The following is a 22898-nucleotide window of genomic DNA, read 5'->3' as shown; positions in this document are numbered from 1 at the left end:
TATTAGCTGAAAGAAAACTAATGCTGTAATTAATTGACCAAATCTACCCTCAGCATGTGCTCAACATGTTGTCACTGTCTTGTGCTGTCCTTTAGTACTAATGATTGTGCGTCTTACAAATGTTAAATAAACCTCGTCAAACGCTTTCACATTCTATACTTTTGATGATAAATATTTTTTGTTTTCTGAGCAATAAATAGATTTCATTTGATTGAGGTTTCATTGAAAAAAATGAAGATTTGAGAATTAGCTCAGTCATGAAATTGAGATTTTGGCAGAGTGCTGTACGATACGTGTTTACCATACTTATTCCTAAATTGTGATGTTTAACACATTCACAGCTAACTCGGTGTTATTCACCTTCATTGACGCATTACTAAGCTTTCTTTGTTTATTCTGCGATCTCGCACCAGCACCGCCCATGCAGATGAACATGGCTTGAAGCGTGCTTATAACGACAGGAGCGATTTGTACCTCCCCTACACCTGCCCCCTCCCTGTAGTGTCAACTAGTAAGGAATATAAATGTTGTTTTTATTTGAGTCACACACAACTCATACTGGACAGTTAAGACCATTTTTCGGTTGTGTGAAATCCCACCTCTAATCTAAATACAACTTCAGCAGCCATGACACCTGGTCTGGCAGGAGAACCTCTGCTTTTGACATGCTATAATTAGTCAGTGCTCCAAATAATAACTCACTTGACCAGGTCTGCTGACCCTTTTCTGATCAGGGGGTCCTCATTGCTGACAGCTAGGTTATGCTGGCTTCTTTCCGCTGAGTTTAATTAGTGCAAAAACTCCTCGGCTGTCTGAAGCGGGCCGTTAGGTTGCTTTAAAGTCCGCATCAGAGCCGTCCTCTCTGGGTAATTGGGAGCAGATGCTTGGCGGGTAAAGCAACAAAAATACCCCAAAGACTTTTTGGCACCATCATCACCAGACTGATTGGCAGGCAGGCAGGCAGGGGCCATGTTGCTCGTCAAAGTGACATAAATGTGACATTTCACTGTTCTTTCCCATGTCAATGATAAAAATAATAAAAATAAAAAAATCCCCCTAAAGTATAGAAAGTGTGTCATGCTCCAAAAGCAATAGAGGACTACAGGATGGGACTTGGTCATGGGCAGGCGGCTGCCCACAATAACGATACAGGCCGTGGATTGGAATCAAACAGTACACCTAAGTAGATACCAATTTTTCTGCACATGAATACATTCACAGCTAAATAAAGACATATTAAAAACTATTATTTGCGACTCACCGACAAACAAACAGCAGCTTATATATGTGTCTGGCATCTGCCATGAGAAGGATGAGAAGATTTTTGTCATGTAAGGAGGGCCATCACTGGGCTAAATTGAGCAGAATCCAATCAGCAAACAACATGAAGTCCAAAATAGAATACAAACTTTGGCTCGTCGAATAGCGACGGTGATTGCATTTGGTGGTAATCTCCTGAGTTTGTAAAGCTTGGGGCCACGCTTTTCGCAGCGCAGGTCAACGAGCTAATTAAGAGAAACAGCTCCTTCAAACGCGTCGGACGCTCTGCTCGGTGCGATGTTTACTTTGCAACTTGGGAGGCAGACAAGCTGCAAGAGGATCAAACGCAGCAACTGGAAGTACAGGAATGGAACGCCACATTTAGCATGCATCTAGCCGCTCTTATCCATTTCCTCCTCACTTCAAACTGAAAGGCATTGTTTCCTTAGCAACACAATGACAGAGGTGTAATGGTGTTGGTGCAGGGTGTAATCATGCCAGGTTGGATGTGACTAAATAATACCACAGTTGGAACCCCACAGCTTTGTCTACAGTAAGTGCTTTTCACCGGCAATCATTAAGTTCTGTTTCCATGGCAATGTTCTGCTATAAGATCTCAGTAAAACGGAGAATCAAGTCACATATTTCCTTTAAGAAAATGACGATTTAGGATGATATTCTTAAAAAAAAATCTTGTTTTTTCTTTTTTTTTTTAATTAACAGAGTTGGAAGGCACAGTTTGATTGGTCTAGTTGGGTAGGTGTTGCTTTGTCGACTCGTGTGTCAGCTGGCACTCATGATGCGATTGTAAATTTCTACAACATGTTCCAGTATTTACCGAAAACCACCCAGTCACTGTAACACTGGGTATAAAAATAATAATAATAATGAAAAGTCTTTTTAAGAAACCCTCCAGTTAGTTGATCCACCAGCAAATATACGTAAACCGAAAAGGGCCTATTTTCATAACGTATTGCGTGTGGATTGTCCAGTCCGGTTGAATTAACGACTATTTCCCCCGAAAATAAACCATATGTTTGCAACAACTAAATAGTTGACAGTACCATTCAAAAGTTTGGAAACAGCTTCAAATTCAAATGCAAAGGTCAATACATTCAAGCTACTAACTGGAGATAATGCACAGTTGCGAATTCAAATTTGTTCATGCCCATGAAGCAAAACCCATAGAAGTCGACTAAGAAAATATCTTGAGAAAATTTCGTCCACTTTGAAAAATCCAAAATCTAAAACATCTTTTGGGTTGAAATAACATTTTTAACTTTGTAAATAATTCCTGGTTCATTACTGAATATTCAGAGTGACTTTAGTTATTAATTGCAGGGGAAATTGTAGGGGGGAAAAAAGTAAAAACATTGAATTTGAACATTGAAACAAACGTTTGACTGATACTGGCATCTAGTCTCAATATTTTCTTTTTAATATTATAAGAGCACAATATTATCCATATTTACAATTACATTTAGAAAACAAACAAAATAACATGACTATAATTTACATTTATATGAAACACTCATTATTTTCCAAAGACACAGCAGAATGATGAGAGGGCCACATGTAGATCTGCAGCTGTGGGCCGCAGAATCCTGGCTTTGCTCCTTAACATCGATTAAAAAGCCAAATAAATCTCATACCAATCAACATTGAAACCCAACAGACAAAATAGAGAGATGTCCTGCAACCAGGTCTGCCCTTACCTTTGCAATTGCTGTTTGCTTGTACATCTGAGTGATCAGGTTCATGACCTCAGTGAAAGGGTTGCTGGTGGCAACAACCTCTGACCCACATCCCTTCATCAGTCTCTCCCACTCGGCAAAGCTGGCTGTGGCCTCCTGTAAAGCAAGGAGAGGGCAAATTCTTTAGTTCTTCAACTTCTCTGTCTTTCTATCTTTTGGAAATATAAAGGGCAAAACAATTAACGATGCCGCTGGATGTCCTAGTTTTCCTAGAAGCGAAAAGAAAGACGGAGAGGGGGGAAAAAGGGAGACAATTCCCAAGGATGCCGTCCCCCTCCGACTGGGCGACTGTGTTAGGTGGGTCAGGAGCATCTCCCAATTATAGCTGCCTTGTGACAAGCCGGGGTCGAAGATGGAGAAGCAGCCAGGCCGCTACAATAAATCAAAGATGCCTCGTGTGCTCTCAAGGTGATTGGCGAAGAGTATTTAAAGCAAGAGCGAAGCTCGGCTGCCAGGAGCATATGTGACCTGCTATTTATAAACAGGTTCTGTTTATCATAAAAACAGGGCAATTCCTGGTTGGTTAGCAGCAGGGTGTCCTACATTGTATACTATTTCGGATTAGAATGCACCATATGATGTAGAACCCTGACAAAAACAAGTGCACTGTATTGAATCACTGCAATTTGATTACATTTCGATGCAGTGTGGCTTACGCTGGGTCTTTTGTTAGTAATCCTCTGGTGAATTGCCAGCAAAACTTTGAACACCATCCTAAAAAGCTGCATAAGAACCATATGGCGAGCTGGCGGAGGAAGATGAGGTGGTCAGGGAGGTAGAAAAAGATAAACGCTGCAGAGACTTATTAATGTTCACATCCTGTGAGAGTTTTCTTGGTGGCATTTTTGTGCTGCGTTCAAGACAATAAACAAGTTTTGGTTGGAACATTAAAGTCATTCTGTTTAGTGAAATCATTAGCATTTCAGTAGAACTTCGTCAAAGTCAAGGACGATCGAATGAATAAATGGGATCATCTTGCCGCAGAACAAAGCTCCTTTCCATTTATGTTTTGCTGCTCAGATGTTCACTTGGCGGCACCTGCAGAAACATTGGTTTGACAGTCTGGAAATGAGGTTTTATTCCAATTATAAATGTTACATTCAAGCTAAACAACCTGCTGTTTAAAAAAAAAATGGGTAGCTAAATACTCCACCCATAGGCTAGGGCTAAAAATATAAAGGGCAGGTGGGGCATAAAAAGTGTCTGGCAGTGGAAGATAAACACCATCATTAGGGAGTAAAATGAGATAGGAGGGCTAGGGCCCAGCATGTAAGTGGTCTGGAAGTACACATTTTTTATGAGGTTTAGGGGATGGTGGGTGGTGGTTTTGGGTTATAACTTGTAAGATTTTCAGATCACGGTACTATTATCTTTTTTTTGTTTTTTGTTTTTAATTATAGTGGGACGCTTATGTCCCCCTTTTTAATCATTAGCTGCAAGATTCTCTACTATCATTTACACATAGAAAAAAAGGTCGGAGACTCATCTATTAACTAAAGCAGTGGTTCTCAAATGGGGGCACGGGTACCCCCGGGGGTACTTGAAGTAACTCCAGGGGGTACTCGCAAGTTTAAATAAAACAAACAAACATGCAAAATTCCTTGAAGTAATAACTGTTTCAGGAAAATATTAATTTATGAAACAAATGTTATGTTCAATTGGTTATTCAATTTCATGATTTTAAAAACCTAGTTTCACCCCCATACTAGAATGGTTCAACCCAACGTGGCATGTGCCCCTCTCGTCACCTGTCAAATTAATGATTTCTTTTTGTGAACACATCTCTACTATGATCCAAATAGAGAATATATTAGGTTGAATATTTTTCTGTGGACAAATATTTATTAAGAATGATTTTTTTATTTAGAATGATATTTATTAATAATTAAGTTAATGATCTAGTATTTTTGTGAACAGATCTCTACTAAAACCCCAAAAGAGGACACTTTAAGATAAATATTTTTCATGGACAAATATTTAATTATAATGTATGTTTTTTTGTTTTGTTTTTTTATTAGAACAGATCTGACACAATTATTTTCTGTGAACAAATATATAACAATCTATTTATCCATTTGCTACTTGCTGGTGCCTATCCCAGCTGGCTTCGGGCAATACATGGGGGACACCCTGTACTGGTTGTCAGCCATTTGCAAAAATATACAATAATACTTAAGTTACTTTTTTGACAAGAGATCTCTTCTTTGATCCAAAATGATCCATTTCATGTTGATTATTTTTTTTTTGTGGACCAATACAAATGAAATGAAAGCTTCTTAAGTTTAATTAATCAGACAGTGATGGTATGTTTTAAGTCTTTTTTTTGACCCAAAAGTGTGTTGCACCAGTTAAGGGTTACTTGGCTGAAAACATATTTCAAAGGGGGTACATCACTGAAAAAAGGTTGGGAATCACTGAACTAAAGGGGTAAAAAAACGCAAGCAGCTGTAAACTTCATCCTGCCATCAACCTGAGACAAATGATCTGCTTTAGCCAACTTTGGATAAGAAAGAACACAAAACAAAACAAGAGCTTTTCCAAGTTTCTGTGTGTACCTAATTGGCACACTATGGACAAGCATTGACCACATTTAGCCACAAAAATGAAGCATTCAAGGAGATTGCAGGATGAAAATGCAGCATAGTCACTTTTATGGGCATCTTCCTTATTGTTGTGTCACTCCAAGAAATGGGGCTGAATCCATAATTAGCACTTAGGGTGCTCATTTTGTTTTTCAGTACACTCCTGCAGCTGCTGATTTGGAAAAAAATAAAGAACGCTGGTGCAGGTTACCTCAAGTGGTAATTCAACCCCTGGTTTACAATGGACAACGTTCTAGATTGATACTGTACATTTCAAACGCTTATATATAGTCAATCAGGGTTAACTGAATTATCTCTTAGTTCCCACTGAAGGGTTTTTTCATGTTAAAGATATTACAGGGACTCTAACATCAACAATATTAATTTAATAAAAGTCATTTCTGACCCTACAAATGTTTTCTTTTCAATGAAAAGAAATTCTTACACCATTTTTATTTGCTGATCAGATGGCCTGATATTTTTTTGTAACTGTAAACTGTAACTGTAAACGTTTGACAAATGAAATTCAGTGTGCTAGGTGGCAGACCCTCAAATTATTTGCCATTTTGTCAAGCTAAATCAATGCAAAAATAAACACAAAAACAGTACCTCGTTTGCTTGCTTTTAAATAAAGTCCGCATGTTGAATGAGGCGGGCACATGCACACAAAATGGAATTTCATTTTAGTTTGACTGTGACCCTTCCACTCCATAATGTTGATATATTAGTGTACTGGCGCTGGGCAGCTAGAAAAAAATGCACAGATGAACATTCCTTGAGGGAAAGGAAAGTTGGAAAATTTCAAGTAAATTTACCTTTGCAGCCTCCTTTGGAAGGTCGAACGGGATGCGCTGGCGGACTTTGGGGGGAAGTTGACTAAGTACCTCAGCCTTAAGGCGACGGATCATGATCTGGCTCAGCCGCTGGTGCAGCTCCTCTAGGTTGGATGCCCCCCTACAATCCCACTGCCTGCGGGTTCCGAAGTACCTGCAGAAGAGAAATGAAGGCTTAAAACCCCATTACAAGCTTAAGCAAACTTCACTGAATATACTTATTTACAGAAGTACCCTGAAGGAGTAGTTAAACACATTTAAAAATGATCACCTGGGAGGTGTCTGGCACAACAACAGTCTCGCATTGTGAACAGTGAAAAAGCTCAACTTGCTTCAGGGCAATTTGCAGAGCAGAAAAATAATTTGTCTCGAGGCCACAGCAAACTTTCACAACTCATCAGCCAAAAGGTCTTTTAAAATAAAAGTGGCCTTGTAGACAAAGGCTGGTTATCTGCCATGTAGGTTGGCTGGACTAAATGAACAAGATGTTGCCAGAACGTGCTGCTTTGCTCTTTAGTGTTTTCGGATTTCTTATTGCTGAAAGGGAAGTTTGAAAATGCGTACTGGCAGTTTTACATACAGTATTAAGCAATGGTTCGTCGTTAACTCATGCCTCTCCGTTACTGTATAGGTGACCATTGACGTGAAGGCCTAAGTGACTCACAGGTGGGAGCCAAAAAAGAAAATCACATGTTTCTCTTATTGAAACAAATTATTGAAATGAATGGACTTTGATAGACTTTTTTTTGTTGTTGTTGAAGTGCGAAGTAGTGAAAGTACGCCTTAAATTTAATAGTTAGAAAATATTCTTGCTCTGCCATGACAGCCATTCCAATATTGCCAAGCATTTCCATAAAAACGTTACGCAAGTATGTCATGTCACGATGTACTCAATGTAGTATGCAGGGCAGTTTTGGGCTGTTTTGCATTCAAACATACAGTAAGTCACATATAGCTCGCATCTATTTGGAAATGTGAATGACCTCACAAAATAAATAAATAAATACATCAATAAATTGTGACTTCACAAAAAAAAAAAAGAAAGAAAAATCGGAACTGAGTTTTAAACTCTGCAAATGTGAACCTAGCCAAAGACCTCTGTCTTATCATCCATGCATGCCGAGAAGGTTAAAAAAAAAAGTGTGATCGTCGTCGATTTTCAAAAAGGCAGAGGGCTTGTTGAGTGAACTGCATAAGTAGCCAATCATATTCTGCGTTGTTGAAATACCCTCTTTGTTAGATTACACAAAGAAGAAAGGCGCTCATTACCGGTTATGCACAGTATTAGCAGTTATTGAAACCTTGACTTATTAAGACCACGATAAAGACCAATGAGGGTAGGTATTGTAATCCACTCCAGCTCTCATTGGTCGATGTCACACTGGGAGCCAATTACGCGCCTTCTTGGAATGCCCGTAAGGTGATTGACTGTTTGTCTCAACAGTCTTGTCCATGCTGTTGAGTGTCTGGCTGAGAACAATTCTAGTAGCAGCCTCTGAGTGAACCTCACTCTACCGTCTCGACATCAAAATAAGAGCCAATGTTGATTGCAGTAGTTTTGCACGTATCATGCCTGTTAGTGACAAAGCTGTGTGTGAGAAAGAATGGGAGTGAGAGAAGAGTGCATGAGGCGCATGCTGGCAAACCTCAAACGTGAGTTTTTAAAACAAAACATTGCAAACAACAACAAAAAATAACACAAATTTAAAAAATTTAAATATTAATGAGATTCCACTGTAAATAGGTGACTGCGTAGATGCTTAACCACAAGTGTGTGGGGGTTAATTGTTCATGTTTTTAATGCTAATTGGTGTTTGACTCACACTCACCTGTAGTGAGCATTGCAGTATTTCTTGGCATAATCGGACCAGGTTCCAAACATTTTGGGGTATAGTGAATCAATTTGCATGAAAAGCTGTGAAAGACAGACAAGAAAAAAAACATGAATGTCTCTAAAAATCTGCTGACAGCTCGATGCCGCAACATCATGTTCAATCAGTCATAATGTGGTACATTCAACGGTGCACCGTCAACATTTTTTGCGTCTCACTGCATGGATTTTGTTGCTAGGAAGTTAATTGGTCAAGTGACAGGACTTTAATGCCTTGATTATGATTAATTACTGAAAAAACCTAAGGTGAAAAAAATGCATTCCTCCCCAATGTTTCATTTGCTTCACAATGTACACTCCAGTCGACAAATACCCAAACGGTCAACAATGGGCAACATTATATCGCCACAGCTGCCCTGGGGGAAGGCTGACGGAAGCGTGGATGCTATTTTTGCAACTATAACACCTCTGACCAACCACTGGAGAAAGGTGGCTGAAGTGTCTTGCTCACAGACACAGTGACACATGACCGGGACAGAATGGGATTCTAAAGCCGACCCTTTGGTTACTGGATGACCTGCTCCACCATCTGATCCACGACCGCTAATGACATGATCAAGTAGGACATGTGGATACATGGAGAAGAATACGGTTGCAAAAATTGTACCCGCCTAAGCTCTAAAAACCTACAATGTCCCCAGGAACATCTTTAATCCTTCCCTTCGTGTGAGCAACCAGGCCTAGTTTTCAAGCAAACTGACTTACACCTGTAGAAGAATTAAACCGCTAGGCCTCAAAGTGACACAGTGTAAGATTGAGACTGTTTTTCATTAAAAATGAATAAATTATAACTTTGAAAAACTTGCAAATAAATATGTTCTTAAGGACGAACAGTATGTTTTAAATATAATCGTAGGTCTAGTTATTATTAAATTATATTTTATGGGCTATGGACAGCCAGAGGAGGAGTGGGTATTGCTGCATTTACTGAAATGGCCATAAAGCTCCCATGGGCACATGTGAAAAATTACACATACGCCCTTTAATGGGAAAAGCAATACAGAATCGATTGGTTGATATTTAGAAGATGAAATAAATTATAATTATAAACATCACTGTCATTAACTATTCTGAAAAATGACTGAAAGAAAAAAAATCAACAGCAATATGTTACTATGATTTGAAATGCTGGACTTTGCAAACAACGAATAGAAAAGTACAGCGTACTGACAATTTCAGCGAGTTGGTGCCTTGTAAATTAGTTTGTGATTACGGCAACACAGAGGTATATTTGTAAGGACATCTGTCTCACACGGGGAAATCCAGATTAAGTACACCATTACAAAATCTCTGTACAGCTTGCATGTTCACCATATATTTTTTCTGCAGGTAATCCGGTTTCCTCTTCTATCCAAAAAGATTGCTCATTAGATTCATTTGAGGATTCCAAATTGCACGCTTACACAAATGCTTGTTAGTCTTCATTGTGTGTGTGACCACTTTGCAACATCGTTCATGTGTTTGTTTGTTTTTTAACCGACTAGCTAGTTTGTGCATCCTGCTATAGCTGTCAACAAATAAACGAAAGATATTTGCCTAAAATAACATTTCAAATAAATCCGCAAAGCAACTAATAAAAGTCCATAATACACAGTCCAGTGGTCTTTCAATGCTTGTTGAAAAATTGAGGTCATTATCTTTTTCCTAAGATCCTGGTTGCTATGGAATTTTGAAAGATATATGCAGCAAAAATGTTTTTTTCTCTCAAAAAAAGGCATTTCAACCTAATCAAATTTGGTAACATTGTCATTGAAAATGTTTGACAACGTCATCCGCCATGTTCTTTTAGATTTCGCTGAAGAAAAGAACATCATTCGAGAAAAAAAAAAAACTGTTTATTCCGCTTTGTTCACATCAAATGCTGCTCACGCTGTGAGGTAAAGATGATCAAGTAGTAGATTGTTGTCACCAACATTCTTCTGGGAGTAACTTCAAAACAAAAACTGTCATCATGCCATTTGTTTCATTCATTAAGCGGAAGATAATGGATGGATGGGTTGATATCCTACATTTTATTTTGAAGCATTGTCTGGCTTCTTTATAACGTGTGACTGCTTGACGGAATTAAAGTGACTTGACAGGCAGCAGATACTTTGCAAGTCTCATTTAACTTCTGGCCCAATGAGCTTAAAAAAAATAAATAAATAACAGATCTCGTCCCATAGCTGGGTGCCCTAGTCTTTCCTGCCCGAAAGGATGAGCGATGAGAACTACAGGCCTACTAAGTAAGCTGAGCAAGTCAGACTCCCTCTCACAGCAGTTGGACAAATCTGAACACATGAGTGACACAGCCCAGATGTGTACCGGTATTTTAATTCGTATGGTGATTACTAAACTGTTATATTATGAAATATTGTTTGTTGCCATCGCTGCAAAAGAGAAGATATGAATTTAGTATGTTTTGGTGTATTTGTATCACCGGTTATTGGGATATCATTAATCGCTCCTTACAAAGATTTTGGGGTCTTTTTTTTTTGTTGTTGTTTAAAAAAAAACAAAAAAAAAACACACACCCCAGGAGGAACGGGAGGTGGACCTGCTAAAAAAAGTGCTATCTGGTGGACCTTCTAAAAATGTGCTATATTTGGGCCCAAAACAACGTAAACCCAGCACTTTTTTTAAGTTCAGTGACAAGTCAAATAATACACAATCAGGTAACAATGAGCTATAAAGTAAATGCGAAAATGAAACTCTTTAAAAGCTCGAGAAGAAGAACTAAACAAATGAATACTCAAAATACAAAGCTTCTACCAAAATAGTCTACGTTGTATACGTGGTTGCAATATTAAAAGCACAAGGACAGATGCTACATATTAAGTTCATTCTATTATCTTAAAACATTTTACTGTGACTTTTGTTAATATCTGTTGTTGGTTTTTGCTCACGCCTTGTAAATGCAGTTAGAACCTTAGACATACTTTGTCCTTTTTATTGTGCAATTTTTGAGACCCCAAACACACCTGCTGGGACCCATAGCTTTTAGTATTACGAATCCCTAGGACCCAACAATTCCAGAGGTAAAATGAGCATTGATTATATATAATTATAAAGGGAATTAAGCATATAATAAGAATTTATGAATATCTCAATTTTCATTTTTTGACACGAGGACCTTTTTGTCAGAGCTGATTACATATGGAATAGCCTAATGGAAGATAAACATTTTTATTTAATAGTGCTATCTCAAATACTTTTATTTATATGTTGTTTGATCGAAATGTAAAGCCATTCATTACTTCGATCAATTATAAAAAATTCCACAATACATAATACAGTACTAAGTTAATATGTACCTACTGTTGATGAATATGCACACACACACACACACACACACACACACACACACACACACACGCACAGACACTCGCACACACACTTCATGTCATTTTTTTTTGTATTTGCAGAGGTTTCTGAGCTAATGGCAGGTAATCAGCAGCACTGTGAGTCCTCTATTCAGAATTCAGCACTTGTTCATCATAGGCTTTACAGACATCCCTCCACCCCCAGTCGTTCTTCACACTGTTGATATAATAGGTGGGTGGAATGAGGGCACATCATGAACGGTGCAGCATGCCCTGAGCTGTGCACTAACCTGATGTCAGCCACAGTGAGTAATGATGGCAGCGCAATGAAGACTGGCATAGAGGAAAGCGACCAAGCTTATCAGACTTATACTACGGATGATGAAATGTTATACGTGGCATCAGATTCTAGCAGTAGAGAGAGTGACTAAAATATAACCTCACCGCTGCAGTCGTCTTGATAGCTCAATGACAGACATGGTTCTTCTCAGAACTAATGAGACAGATAATTGCTGGTTCTGCTTTTTTTTTCCTTTTTTTTTCCACTTACGGTAATTTGCTGACAATTTGTCAGACCACTTCCAGAAAAAATATATCTTACATCCATGTGGCAATTATTTTGCTGAGATAAGTGAAACCCTTCAGGTGATGAATAATTCTGGAAGCATGTCCGTTCATTCGCAAAATGTGCTTTGCTGAATGTAATTACAAAGCAATCAATAACAAGAACATTGTAATCAGAAAAACGCTTAGAAATATAATGGCCAGATTGGCGTTACATTGATTACAGACGATTGTGCATGTTTACAATGACATTTGAAAGCATGCAAACGTGTAAAAGCCAAAAGACATGAAAAAGGTGCCATGATTTGTCGACACAGGGCTGACAGTATTCTTACCAAAATCCTTTGTGCCATAGTGAGACTTGCAGCTGATGTAATACAATCTAGCATCTCAATATAAAAATAATATCATAAATCATCATGGAAAAGGAATGACTGTGTTGCTCACCAAACAACATTGCCCCATGAACAGCCCTTCTTATTGTCTCTAAATTCAATAGTTTCTGTCCCTGTGTGCTTTGTTATTACTTGTCTCATTTATTGCGGTGCATTCATCTCTCCATATTGGGCTTTGCAAATGAAGTTTTTGCTACAAAAGGTTATTGGAACTTACAAAATCCTCCAGGATACAAAATGCTGGAATGAATTAATTGTTATGTTTTGGCACATACTGGGGGCACAATACAGTTAATTCTGTGGACTTTTCAAAACCAATATTATAATCTTTATCTTTGGCATTTTCCTCCAAAAGACAGCATGTAAATGAGTTTTGCATGGGAAACCGAAATAATTCATTTGTCTCAAGACAACGTTTTTTGTAGAAATTCAGCAAAACAGGCCCCACGGGAAATCCTGTAATAAAAATTAAAACAATTTGCATTACCTCTTCTGGGCGACCCAGTGCAGGTGTACCGGTAAGGAGGATGGCTCGCTTGGCACTCTGAATGAGCGGCACCAAAAGCTTAGTTCGGGCGGCATTCCTGGATTTAAGGTAGTGTGCTTCATCCACCACAACCACTGAGAAACTCTGCCTGCTTAGAGCCTCCACTAGAGAGCGTGCGTCTGTAGTGAGGAGGCCGTAGCCCAGCACAGTCACCTTACTGCTCCTAATACCCCTGCAAGGACAAAGAAAAGTAAGCATGATGCAAGCCAACCTCTATAATTGAGGAACATGCCATTAGAGAGAAGCAACTCAGACATGTTTTAAGAAGAAACATCAACAAATCCTGTACCCGTAATTAATTCATTACAAAGCAGCAATTGTTTAACCAGCATACGTGTATGTATGCTTGAGGTAAGTATGTAACCAGAACTCTTGAGCTTGTGTGGACTTGATGAGGATGTAGGTAATGTAAATAACTATTCTGTGTTTCTGAAATTAATTTCTAACAAGTATGAGTGACAGCAATTAACTATCCAATGGGTCCAAAAAGCATTCAAAAATCCCTAACAATCTTTTTCCATCCCTCAAAATTGACAAAGCGAAAGTGGGCATCACTTTAAAAGGCATACATTGGCCCACTACAAATATGGCCTCAAAGCTGACAGCATTAAGGGGGAAAAACAAGCCGTGAGGTCAAAGGATTTGCCCAAAGAAGCCAGAGTTGCGTTTAATGGTCCCAGAGCTAACGGGCTCTTAAGGAACATGTTTGGGACAATGTCTTCCAGAAAAAGACATGAACCTTGAACGCCTGCAGGAAAACAGGTTTCTTTGGGCCACCTCTCTCACAATAAGACCTCTGGAATTCAGCAAAAGAATTCTTAGTCATCTTAATCACCAAGACGCTTCTGAAATTTTACAATTTAGCCAAGGAATACAGTTCTATGGGCTTCTTCCTTTATTTAATTTTAAATGTACACACTATTGTTACATCAAACTGCCAACCCGGACATTTTGTTTAGAACTCATGGCTAAATTTCTGATGATATCCTTTGTCAGCTCCAAGAACTAAAATAGGCATTTTTAAATGTCTGAATCACATTGACTCTAAGAGAAAAGACACAAACAACCTCAACATTGAGAAATAACATCACTCAGAAAATGCATTTGAATAGGAAAAAAAAACAGTAATAATTGAAAGAACGAATAATAATAATAGAAAAAATAAAATAAAATAAAAAAAACAAATGGGTTTGTTTTGGTCCGGGATGTCAGATTAAAAACCACTGCTTGGCTAGGCTGAACCAAGATAGTCTCTCGCACCAAGCAGATCTCTAAGAACAATCCACTCCCTTATTTAAATATCCAAGCCATTTCTTTCATCTTTTCTCACCCAGATTCTTTTGGAGGCGAATGGAGTCTGTCATCTGCTCGAGAGCCCGTCACTGATTACCAATAAAGTAGTAACAAAAATACCCAGGCTGGGAAAGGCTTTCCTCAGCCAAAACTTTGCAATAGCTTTTATTTTATTCTGTTTTAGCTTTGACATTGTGGCACATTTACGTTTTTCAGAAATAAAGAAAAAAAATAGCTGTGTGATATTTTAATCCAAGAACTAATATGAAAATTGGGAAAAATTTGAGGGGAAAAAAAAAATCCCCACAGTACAGAACTGAATATCGAATTAACCCTGCAAGTTCAGTGATTAACATGTCGAATTGGAAGACATAAAATGAAATATCATCCCAGGTCAGCTATGTCCTTTTTTGGGAGTGAGTTTTTAAGGGGGTTAGGATGACCTACATGGTGTCACACTTGTTTTCTACCAGGTTGATGTCACCAGGCTGCAACTCAGGGATCCAGCGCTCCAGCTCCTCAATCCAAGGGTATTTGAGGGATGAGGGCACCACCACCAGGAGGGGCCACTCCTTCCTGAAAGTGTATGCCGCTGCAATGGCCTGTACTGTCTTGCCAAGACCCATCTGGGCCAGCCAAATCAGCACATGGGGAGGGGGAAGAAAAATAAGTCAAATGTGCATCTATTCGGCAAATTGTATATGACGGCCATGCTCATATGAGGCCCAAGTGTAATAAGGTCTAAGAATGATTCTTCTGTCAAAAGCGATTAGGCAAGTGGCAGCACTGCAGTAAGATGACAAATTCATTTGGAAGGTTGGGAAATTGATTTCCTGAGCCAGGTTTGTGTGTGCTTACCTCATCAGCAATCATACATCTGTAAAACAAAAGAAAACAGAAACTTTGATGAGAAGGACTCTAAGGCCAGAAATTCTGCACTTTTAATTTAACTTTGCCTGTCGGTTTATATGCTATGGCTTAAAAAAGTCAAACCTCATGGAAATAAAACAACTCACAAGACAAAACATCTTTCAATCCCGGCCAGTTTCAAGCTGAACAATTTTAGCGCCCCATCAAACGCCATTGGTTCAAAGTAGAAAAAAAAAAAATGATTGAGTGCCGGGCCATCTCATTTCACATCTGTGACCTCTGACTTCACCAATCCAGTCTTGGAGTGAAAACTAAGACGCAAAGTGGGTACCTCCATGTTTTCTTCCTACTTTTTCAATTAATGCATGTGTCACTCTAATCATTTAAATATACATGTTAAACTTAATTGAGTCAAAAAGCTAAGTTAAGCAAAACTCGTAAAACAACGTGCACCTTGTGCATTGCTGATACTTTAACTAAGGTATAAATCACAACAATGAAACAATGAGCATTCCAGCACATTTTGTAGTGCAAGCAGATCGTCTGTGCCCAAGTGGTTTTGGTTCTATTGTAATGACCCTTCATAATCATGAATGCCTCCCAATATTCTGTCAGCCCAAACGGAGCAACAGAACAGCTGAGTTCCTTCAACACGGTCTCTCATTATTCTCCTTCCCTCCCCCTCACTTCCACCCCTTCTCCCTATCTCCGCCCCATTTCTCTCTTTCAGCTGCAGAACATGATTAATGTGCACCTTGCCACTGGTGGTTTTTCTAATTGCCAGCACACCGGCTCAGTCAGCGCATTGTCCACACACGTGCGCACACACATTCGCACACGCATGCAATCGGGAACAGGAGGTGTGCACAAAAGTGTGAATAGATTTAAATGAACATATTTGTGTGTGCGCAATACCACGCACATGCACACACAACGGGGAGGGTGTGTGACTGGGGCAGGTGTTTGCCATTTCTCAACGCATTAATCATCCTCCTTTAAATAACCTGAGTGTCGTCTTGACGGTTTGAGAGCACGAGGATGCTGCAGCGCCGTTGCCCGACGGCAGCACGATCCCCGTCGCTGCATCTTTCTAATGTTATCTCAGGAACCCACAAGCCCCAAAGTGTCAGAAAATGCCCTAGCTTGCTAGCCAAGCCATTTGCAACCATTTGATGGCTTTAACCTCTGCACAGTGATGTGTGGTGTGGCCTTGTGACTAACCCCAATCTTTCAGCAGTGTTAAGGTTGCAAATTTGTGGACCTTTTTTGGGAAGTGAAAAGCAGCTCAATGGCTGGCTGCTGCACAAATGGCCAACTCAAAGGGTGCCAAGGTTTGACTCAGTGGGCTGCCACACATATTAAGGGTTCAGAGTACAACATTGTTGTGTGCTGCAAATAAAAAAGCAATCAAACTTATGTGGTGAAATGCTTCAAGAAACAGTATCTAGCAAAAAAAAAAAGGGACAGTAAGACATGTACATCAAAAAGCATAGAATATACAGCTACACAAAACCCCTTTTCAATAAAGCAGATCCAAGCTTCATTTTAAAATGTTACACAGTGGCGCTGAGAATAGTAACATCTCTGCATATATTGTAGAGAGCAACTATAAGTTGACTTTGATATTATTTCAACGTTTGCTTCTTCTTAACTAAGAGAAAAGAGTGAGGAATTGTAATAAGAGAGCTTGGATTGTCAAGAGAATTCTGAGTTTGGTAAAATAGCAAGACATATTACTTTTCAGCCATACTTGCAAGACAAATAAACCGTCCGCAACAGTGAGATGTAAATTGAATATGACTACAACAGAACAGCGTGTGGGTGTGTTATGACTAGACTAAGACGTAATAGCCTTTGATGACTTCTAATTCTAATCACAGTCATTGGTTACTGCATGTAACAGAAATCGCAGGCATGTAAAAAACCAACTCAAATGGTCCTCTTGAAAACTTGAGTTTCTTAATGTGAGGAACAGAGCTAACTATGTTCAATGACTCATTTAGACATTTTCTCATTTGGTTTTATCTAGTATCATTTTTGTAGCGAAAGTGCTGACCAACAAAAAGTCTGGTTTGTGTCATTTCAATCAAAGTATATAGTATTTAATGGTGTAAAAACCAGATCTTGAGGGCTTTCAAATGACATAATGAGTTTTTGACAGTTGTCATGCTTAACTCATTTCATGACTCGGATTATTGTTGCTCTCAGTAATATCTCCTAATGTGCATCTTGGGAGTCTACATTATTTTATGGAGACTTTTAGCGGTGTTGGTGCAGCAGTACAAATGCAGAAAGAAAATATGTGAAAGTAAAAACTAAGTAATAATACTAGCACATAGTTGTGGAGGAACAATAAATTCTGTTAATTGATCCCTTCATGCATGAGTGCAAGCAAACTTCATTTGATAAAAGCACAGGCATTGAAGTCATTGAAGTAATTCTTTGGACAGCTCACAATAGGAAAGGCAAGCACATGTGACATCACTGTCTTAATGGAAGTGACAAAGAGTTCTTCATGGAAGCACTTTTACTTCAGATTGAAATGTTCTCACTCCTATATATAGGCATCCGCACTCAAGTGCTGATCAAGTGCACTCTGGATAAAACGTGTTTCAGCATTACTGATTATAGGCCCACTTTACAAACAACACATCTAGCTATTTTTTATTGTTGAACTGTGCCATAACTTCCCAACAATATCAGTCGTCTAAATCCATAAAAATCTCCTCGTCCTCCTACATTGTCCATTCAGCATGCTGAATCAGCAATATGAATTGCAGCAACATTTGATGTTTTGGCTCCGTAACCCTGATGCTTGGAATGTGAAGATATGATTGTGAGACTTAAAATAAAAACCAGTCCATCATTACACACTCTTAACATCAATGATGTACAGAGTCTTTTAGGAGGTAAAAACGGGCTGTTTTTTTTTGTTTTCACATCGTGAGTCATCCTCATCTACCTCCATTTTAGATATAGTGACCCCCAAAAATCCCAGAAAACCTGAAAAATAAAACTCCAATGAGATGCTGTAGACATCTGACCAAAATTTTTTATTCCTGAATATTGTGCTAGAACTACAACAAAAGAAAAAAAAGAATTAGTGTCAGCCTTGAATATTGACTGCCAAGGATGTTACATTTTTATAGAAAACTATTTGTTTGTATTTGGTATGATTTTGATATGAGAGAACAGGGATTTGTCAGTACTTCCATTTTCAAAAACCCAAACCTCTCACAACAAAGGTCAGAAGCTGTGTCATCAAACAAATATTAAATATAATTAAAATGTAACATGGAAAGGCTGATTTTTAGATTAAACAAAAAGTCATTTTTATGGAAAAACTCTAGTAATTGTGCAAAAATCGCCCTTGCTTGGCTTCCAAAAGGTACAGCACTCAAACAGTTCTCACTGTTACACTGATGCCATTTGACAGGGCTGTCCACATGATGCAGCAAAAGTCAATTGACTTCTGACCTGCCCGTGTGAATAAGCAGCACCTTTCCATGTTCCTGAATCAATATGGCCACGGCATCACAGCGAAGCCACTCAGATTTGCTGCCCCGGTGTTGACCTCACTGAGAACCCAAGCAGGCGTCAACTGAACGGGTTAGGATTCGGTCAAATCCTGATATACCCATGCGGCCGATACTTAGGAGAAGCCCAGTAATTTGCTTTGGGAAAGAAAACACACTTTAGAAATTCCATCTTGTCTTGACTTGATTAACAAATACTGGATATACTGTACAGTACTTTTATATTCATTTTGACAAGTTTTGTGAATACGCAAGGCGATTGGAAAGTAAGACCCTGTTAATACTTATAATATTCATATGTTTTAATGTTTAGCTCTTTTTTTTTTGGGGGGGGGGGGGGGGGTATGAATTAAATCTATGTTTATGTTTTCTGAACCATGTTTTTTGAACCAGTCTCAGTTCAAGTCTAGCTCTGGAGTAGGAATACAAATCGTAATTCTTATAAAGAGCTGCTTTCTGACTACTGTTGAGGTGCTCATGGGCAAGGCATGCACCTCCATGCATAAATATCCTTAACTCAAGCTCAATATATGTAGCATTGGGGGGGGGGGGGGGGGGGGTTGCCTCTTTATTCTGACATTTATCATTTCAACTTTATTCGAGGACTGGGGTTGAGACCTATGCCCTATAGTAAAACCTCTGCAACCCAATACACTGCAATAATGCAGTGATAAAAAAATTAATGAACAAATAAGCAAACGTCCCAAACATTTTCAGCATAACTCCATGAAATTGTGCTTAATACACATAGACAAATCTAGTAGTACTACACTCGGAATATAATCGCATTTTGAGGGTAAAAACATTGCCTCCTAGCAGTCACCAATTCTATACACAGCTAAATTTTACTAATTGTGCCAGCTGCAGATGTTCATAGCATACATATATCTCACCAGTCTTACATTATCTCATTTGGTGATGTGCATACCTGCTGTGCAAGTCATAATGGTCAAATGAGATAAAGGATTGCCTTGAATTATATTTTCGGCAAAATAACTGTAATGATCTCACTGAATGACGCATTGCTTACCTTCCATTCTTAGATAGGGCAAACTGCACTCCTTCCCGTTGGAAAGGCATCAAGCGCTGCAGGAGCTTGTGAGGGAGGCCTGACATCTGCTGTGACCATCTTGTGTCACCGTGAGAGGGATGCGGCGGGCCACTATCATCCATGGGCATTATGTCCTCACGAGATGCTTGGATTTGAATTTAAGATGTAAACAAAAAAATTGACCTGTAAACTGTGGCAACATCTCAATATTACTTACAATGAAGCTAATATTGCCCATACGAAAGGCACAGACATGTACATTTTGTTTACTTTTAAGAAACCGATGCACAACAATTTCTTATCAACTTAAAGGGCTCAGAGACCCAATTCGCTGGCATCGGGGAGAATCCGCGCATATCCAAGCTCATTCGTTTTCAGAAGCCCTTGAACACATTTGTTCAACTATTAATACTGTGTTGTTACCGAAGAAACCAGAAGTTGTAAATTGAATGGACAATCAAGTTGAAATCAGGTATTTGTCTGTGATACAGTGATTGCAAACGAGAGAAAGACATTTTCTGAATTTAAAATTCAGTAATTTGAAAAAAGAAAGAAAAGATTGAATATGGACGAATGAACGAAAGACATCGGTTTGGACTGAGCAAAATGTAGATTTGGATGAAAGGGGCATTACCAAATTATGCTGCCTTGGGGGGTTTCCACCCTTTGCCTTTTGTCAAAGAGACCAGCACGGCCAAACAAGCTAACTTTTAATACTGACAAGACTAGTTTTGCATAGATTGCGCAACAGAAAACAGAAGTCGGGTCCAATATGGTGAGACTTGCTCTTCAATTTGTAAAAGCAATACAAAACCCTACATAACTTTGGTGAAAAATAATGACACCGCAGTTAATAGTACTAACGGATAGCAAGTTTATGTAAGGGCAGGCACAACTGTGCAATAAGGATACAATAGTGTATAGTTAAACTGCGCCCCAAAACGAGAACTTGTCAGAAGAAATAAACCTAACTTTTATTCATGACTCGATCTGCTACTGACCCAATCGTTTACGTCATAGTTTGGTAAGCATAACTAAATAATTTTCCCGTCGTCATTTTGCCTCGCGCGCGTTTTTTCTCTACCAGGTTTCTGAGTAAAACGTTCAGGACACATGAAATTTTCCTGCCAATAGTAGATTGAAGTACAACACAGGAAAAATATCCCATCAAAGGGAGGTGCACTCGGTTTATGCCCCAATCACAATAAGCGTCACGTTACCAAGACGCTCAACTTTTTAGTACATGTGATTCACGACAGACGCGCAAACAAAATACACATTGGCACTAAAACAATAACAACAACGATCATGTGCATTGACGTGAACGAGACATTTCCAATCCAAAAGGCCTGTATGTTGACACGCACTGAGACCGTACTACGGCGAGCAGTGAAACATTTTCAACGCCCTCACGTCGAGCGTGGGGAAGCGAGCAGCTTGCTAGTATCCGCTAACTCGCGTCGTCCTGTACTACGGCTGTTAGTATGCTTTTGCCCTAATAGTGTCCAAACGGTAGAAAACGTCAACGGCTGCGCACAATTGGTCAAGCGAAGGGGTAAGACAGTCCTCGATGTCCTCACCCACTTGTAAGCTAGCTAGTCGAGCGAGGCGTGTCGCACTTTGTAACAAGCAGCATCTTGAAAACAGCAATCTCGCGAGTGTGTGTGAGACTCCCAACAGCCGACCGGCTCGGCCGGCCAGTGTGTTAGCACGCAGCATTGGCAGTAGTAGCTTAGCCCCTAATCGACGTCAAGATGATGACACGGTATCTTGTTTTTCCGTCGAGAACATGCACAGAAAGCAATCAAAAACAAAACCGTATTAGCTGCCGGTGTGTAGTGAGTGTATCAAGCAATATGCACCCCGTTCATTACTCTGAAATCAATAACTTTTCGGCCTGTTTGTTAATCACTGAATTTTCTTTAATTGCCGCACACGTTAAACGATAATACTGTGCATTTGACAATTGTTTAAGTGTTTGTACAGTTGTGTTGCCTGTGAGATTTGTTGACGAGCGGAAAAAGGACATTTCATCGGAAATATCCAGGAATAATCTGCACGATCATGTTCAATTTGCATGGTTAAAATCATAAACAGTACGCATTTCCTGTTTGATGCTGAATATGGAATGGAAGGTGAAAATGAAATAAGTCTATTTTATGAAAGTGTCATCTGCAGAAGAATTATGGAGTCGTTGGTAATAATGTGGAGAAACCTTCATCTTGATTTGCTTGCCATTTACAATTTTGCGAATAAATCACGGGGCTTGTCTAATAAGTGGCCCGCTGATTTTGAGCAACAACACAGGCAATTATTGCCTCATCGTCGAAATGTACTGTAAGCGATTAAAGTTACATCTTGAATTGATTGCCTCAGACCGAGGATACTGATACAGTGGCGCAATTTTCACAAAGAAAGCAAGATAGCCTGGCGCAACTTGATCGCTAGATATTTATCCCATTGGAAATAAAAAAAAGAAAATATCTCTGAATGAATTGAATATCTCTGAATTGCCGTTTGATACATTTGTTGTTTGTTGTTTCTTCTGCCATCCAAGTTAGGAAATGGTAAAATATGCGTTGCCATGAATTTATGAATCATTTTGTAGTAATGGCCTAATTTAATACTCCTTTTGAAGATTATAGATTTTGGATGTATGTGGTTTTGGATCTGATGTTATCTAATATTGAGGTTTACGTTATTCTGTCTGTATAAAAAAAAAAAAAAAAGATGCGGCCCACGCAGTGAGTAAATAATTAATCATCTTCAGGGAGAAATGTCCCTTTCTAGTATTATTTGGTCCGGCAGGCTATTAAATAATTCAGCTATCAATCTATAAATGGTTACTATTTAATCAGTGACCTTTTCATAGAATAAAGGTAGCACAACAATACATTTGTCGTGGAAGGCGCTGAGGAAGGATTGGTTGTCACAGCCTGATGCTAGTTGCTAAGTGACAGTGGGAACTTCACCGCCCACTGTGTTTTCTTTTAAATGCCTGAAAAATGTGGAGAAACAAT

At 39.1% G+C, this 22898-nt stretch overlaps 1 protein-coding gene across 7 annotated transcripts in view; it reads right to left on the bottom strand.

The window, feature by feature from the left end:
* zranb3 (zinc finger, RAN-binding domain containing 3) overlaps positions 1 to 21547 on the bottom strand; it is a 58614-nt gene extending 37067 nt beyond the window's left edge. The window contains exons 1-8 of one of the 7 annotated variants that reach the window (XM_088437310.1): positions 21459 to 21547; positions 19858 to 20023; positions 15280 to 15298; positions 14869 to 15047; positions 13069 to 13300; positions 8259 to 8344; positions 6412 to 6583; positions 2976 to 3110 (exon numbers count right to left, since the gene is read on the bottom strand). In XM_088437310.1, coding sequence (XP_088293436.1) covers positions 2976 to 3110; positions 6412 to 6583; positions 8259 to 8344; positions 13069 to 13300; positions 14869 to 15047; positions 15280 to 15298; positions 19858 to 20006 — 972 coding nt within the window. In that variant the 5' untranslated portion in view covers positions 20007 to 20023; positions 21459 to 21547. Of the gene's footprint in view, positions 1 to 2975; positions 3111 to 6411; positions 6584 to 8258; positions 8345 to 13068; positions 13301 to 14868; positions 15048 to 15279; positions 15299 to 19857; positions 20069 to 20512 lie in introns of those variants that run through there. The other 6 variants (XM_088437327.1, XM_088437284.1, XM_088437293.1 and 3 more) reach the window with 6 other exon arrangements.
* Positions 21548 to 22898: the final 1351 nt, after the last annotated feature.

Source organism: Hippichthys cyanospilos, chromosome 2 (genome assembly GCF_059441005.1).
Source record: "Hippichthys cyanospilos isolate Australia breed blue-spotted pipefish chromosome 2, RoL_Hcya_1.0, whole genome shotgun sequence".
NCBI classification, from domain to species: domain Eukaryota; kingdom Metazoa; phylum Chordata; class Actinopteri; order Syngnathiformes; family Syngnathidae; genus Hippichthys; species Hippichthys cyanospilos.
The sequence above is the reverse complement of the archived record's forward strand: the minus strand, read 5'-3'. Positions and strand labels throughout refer to the sequence as shown.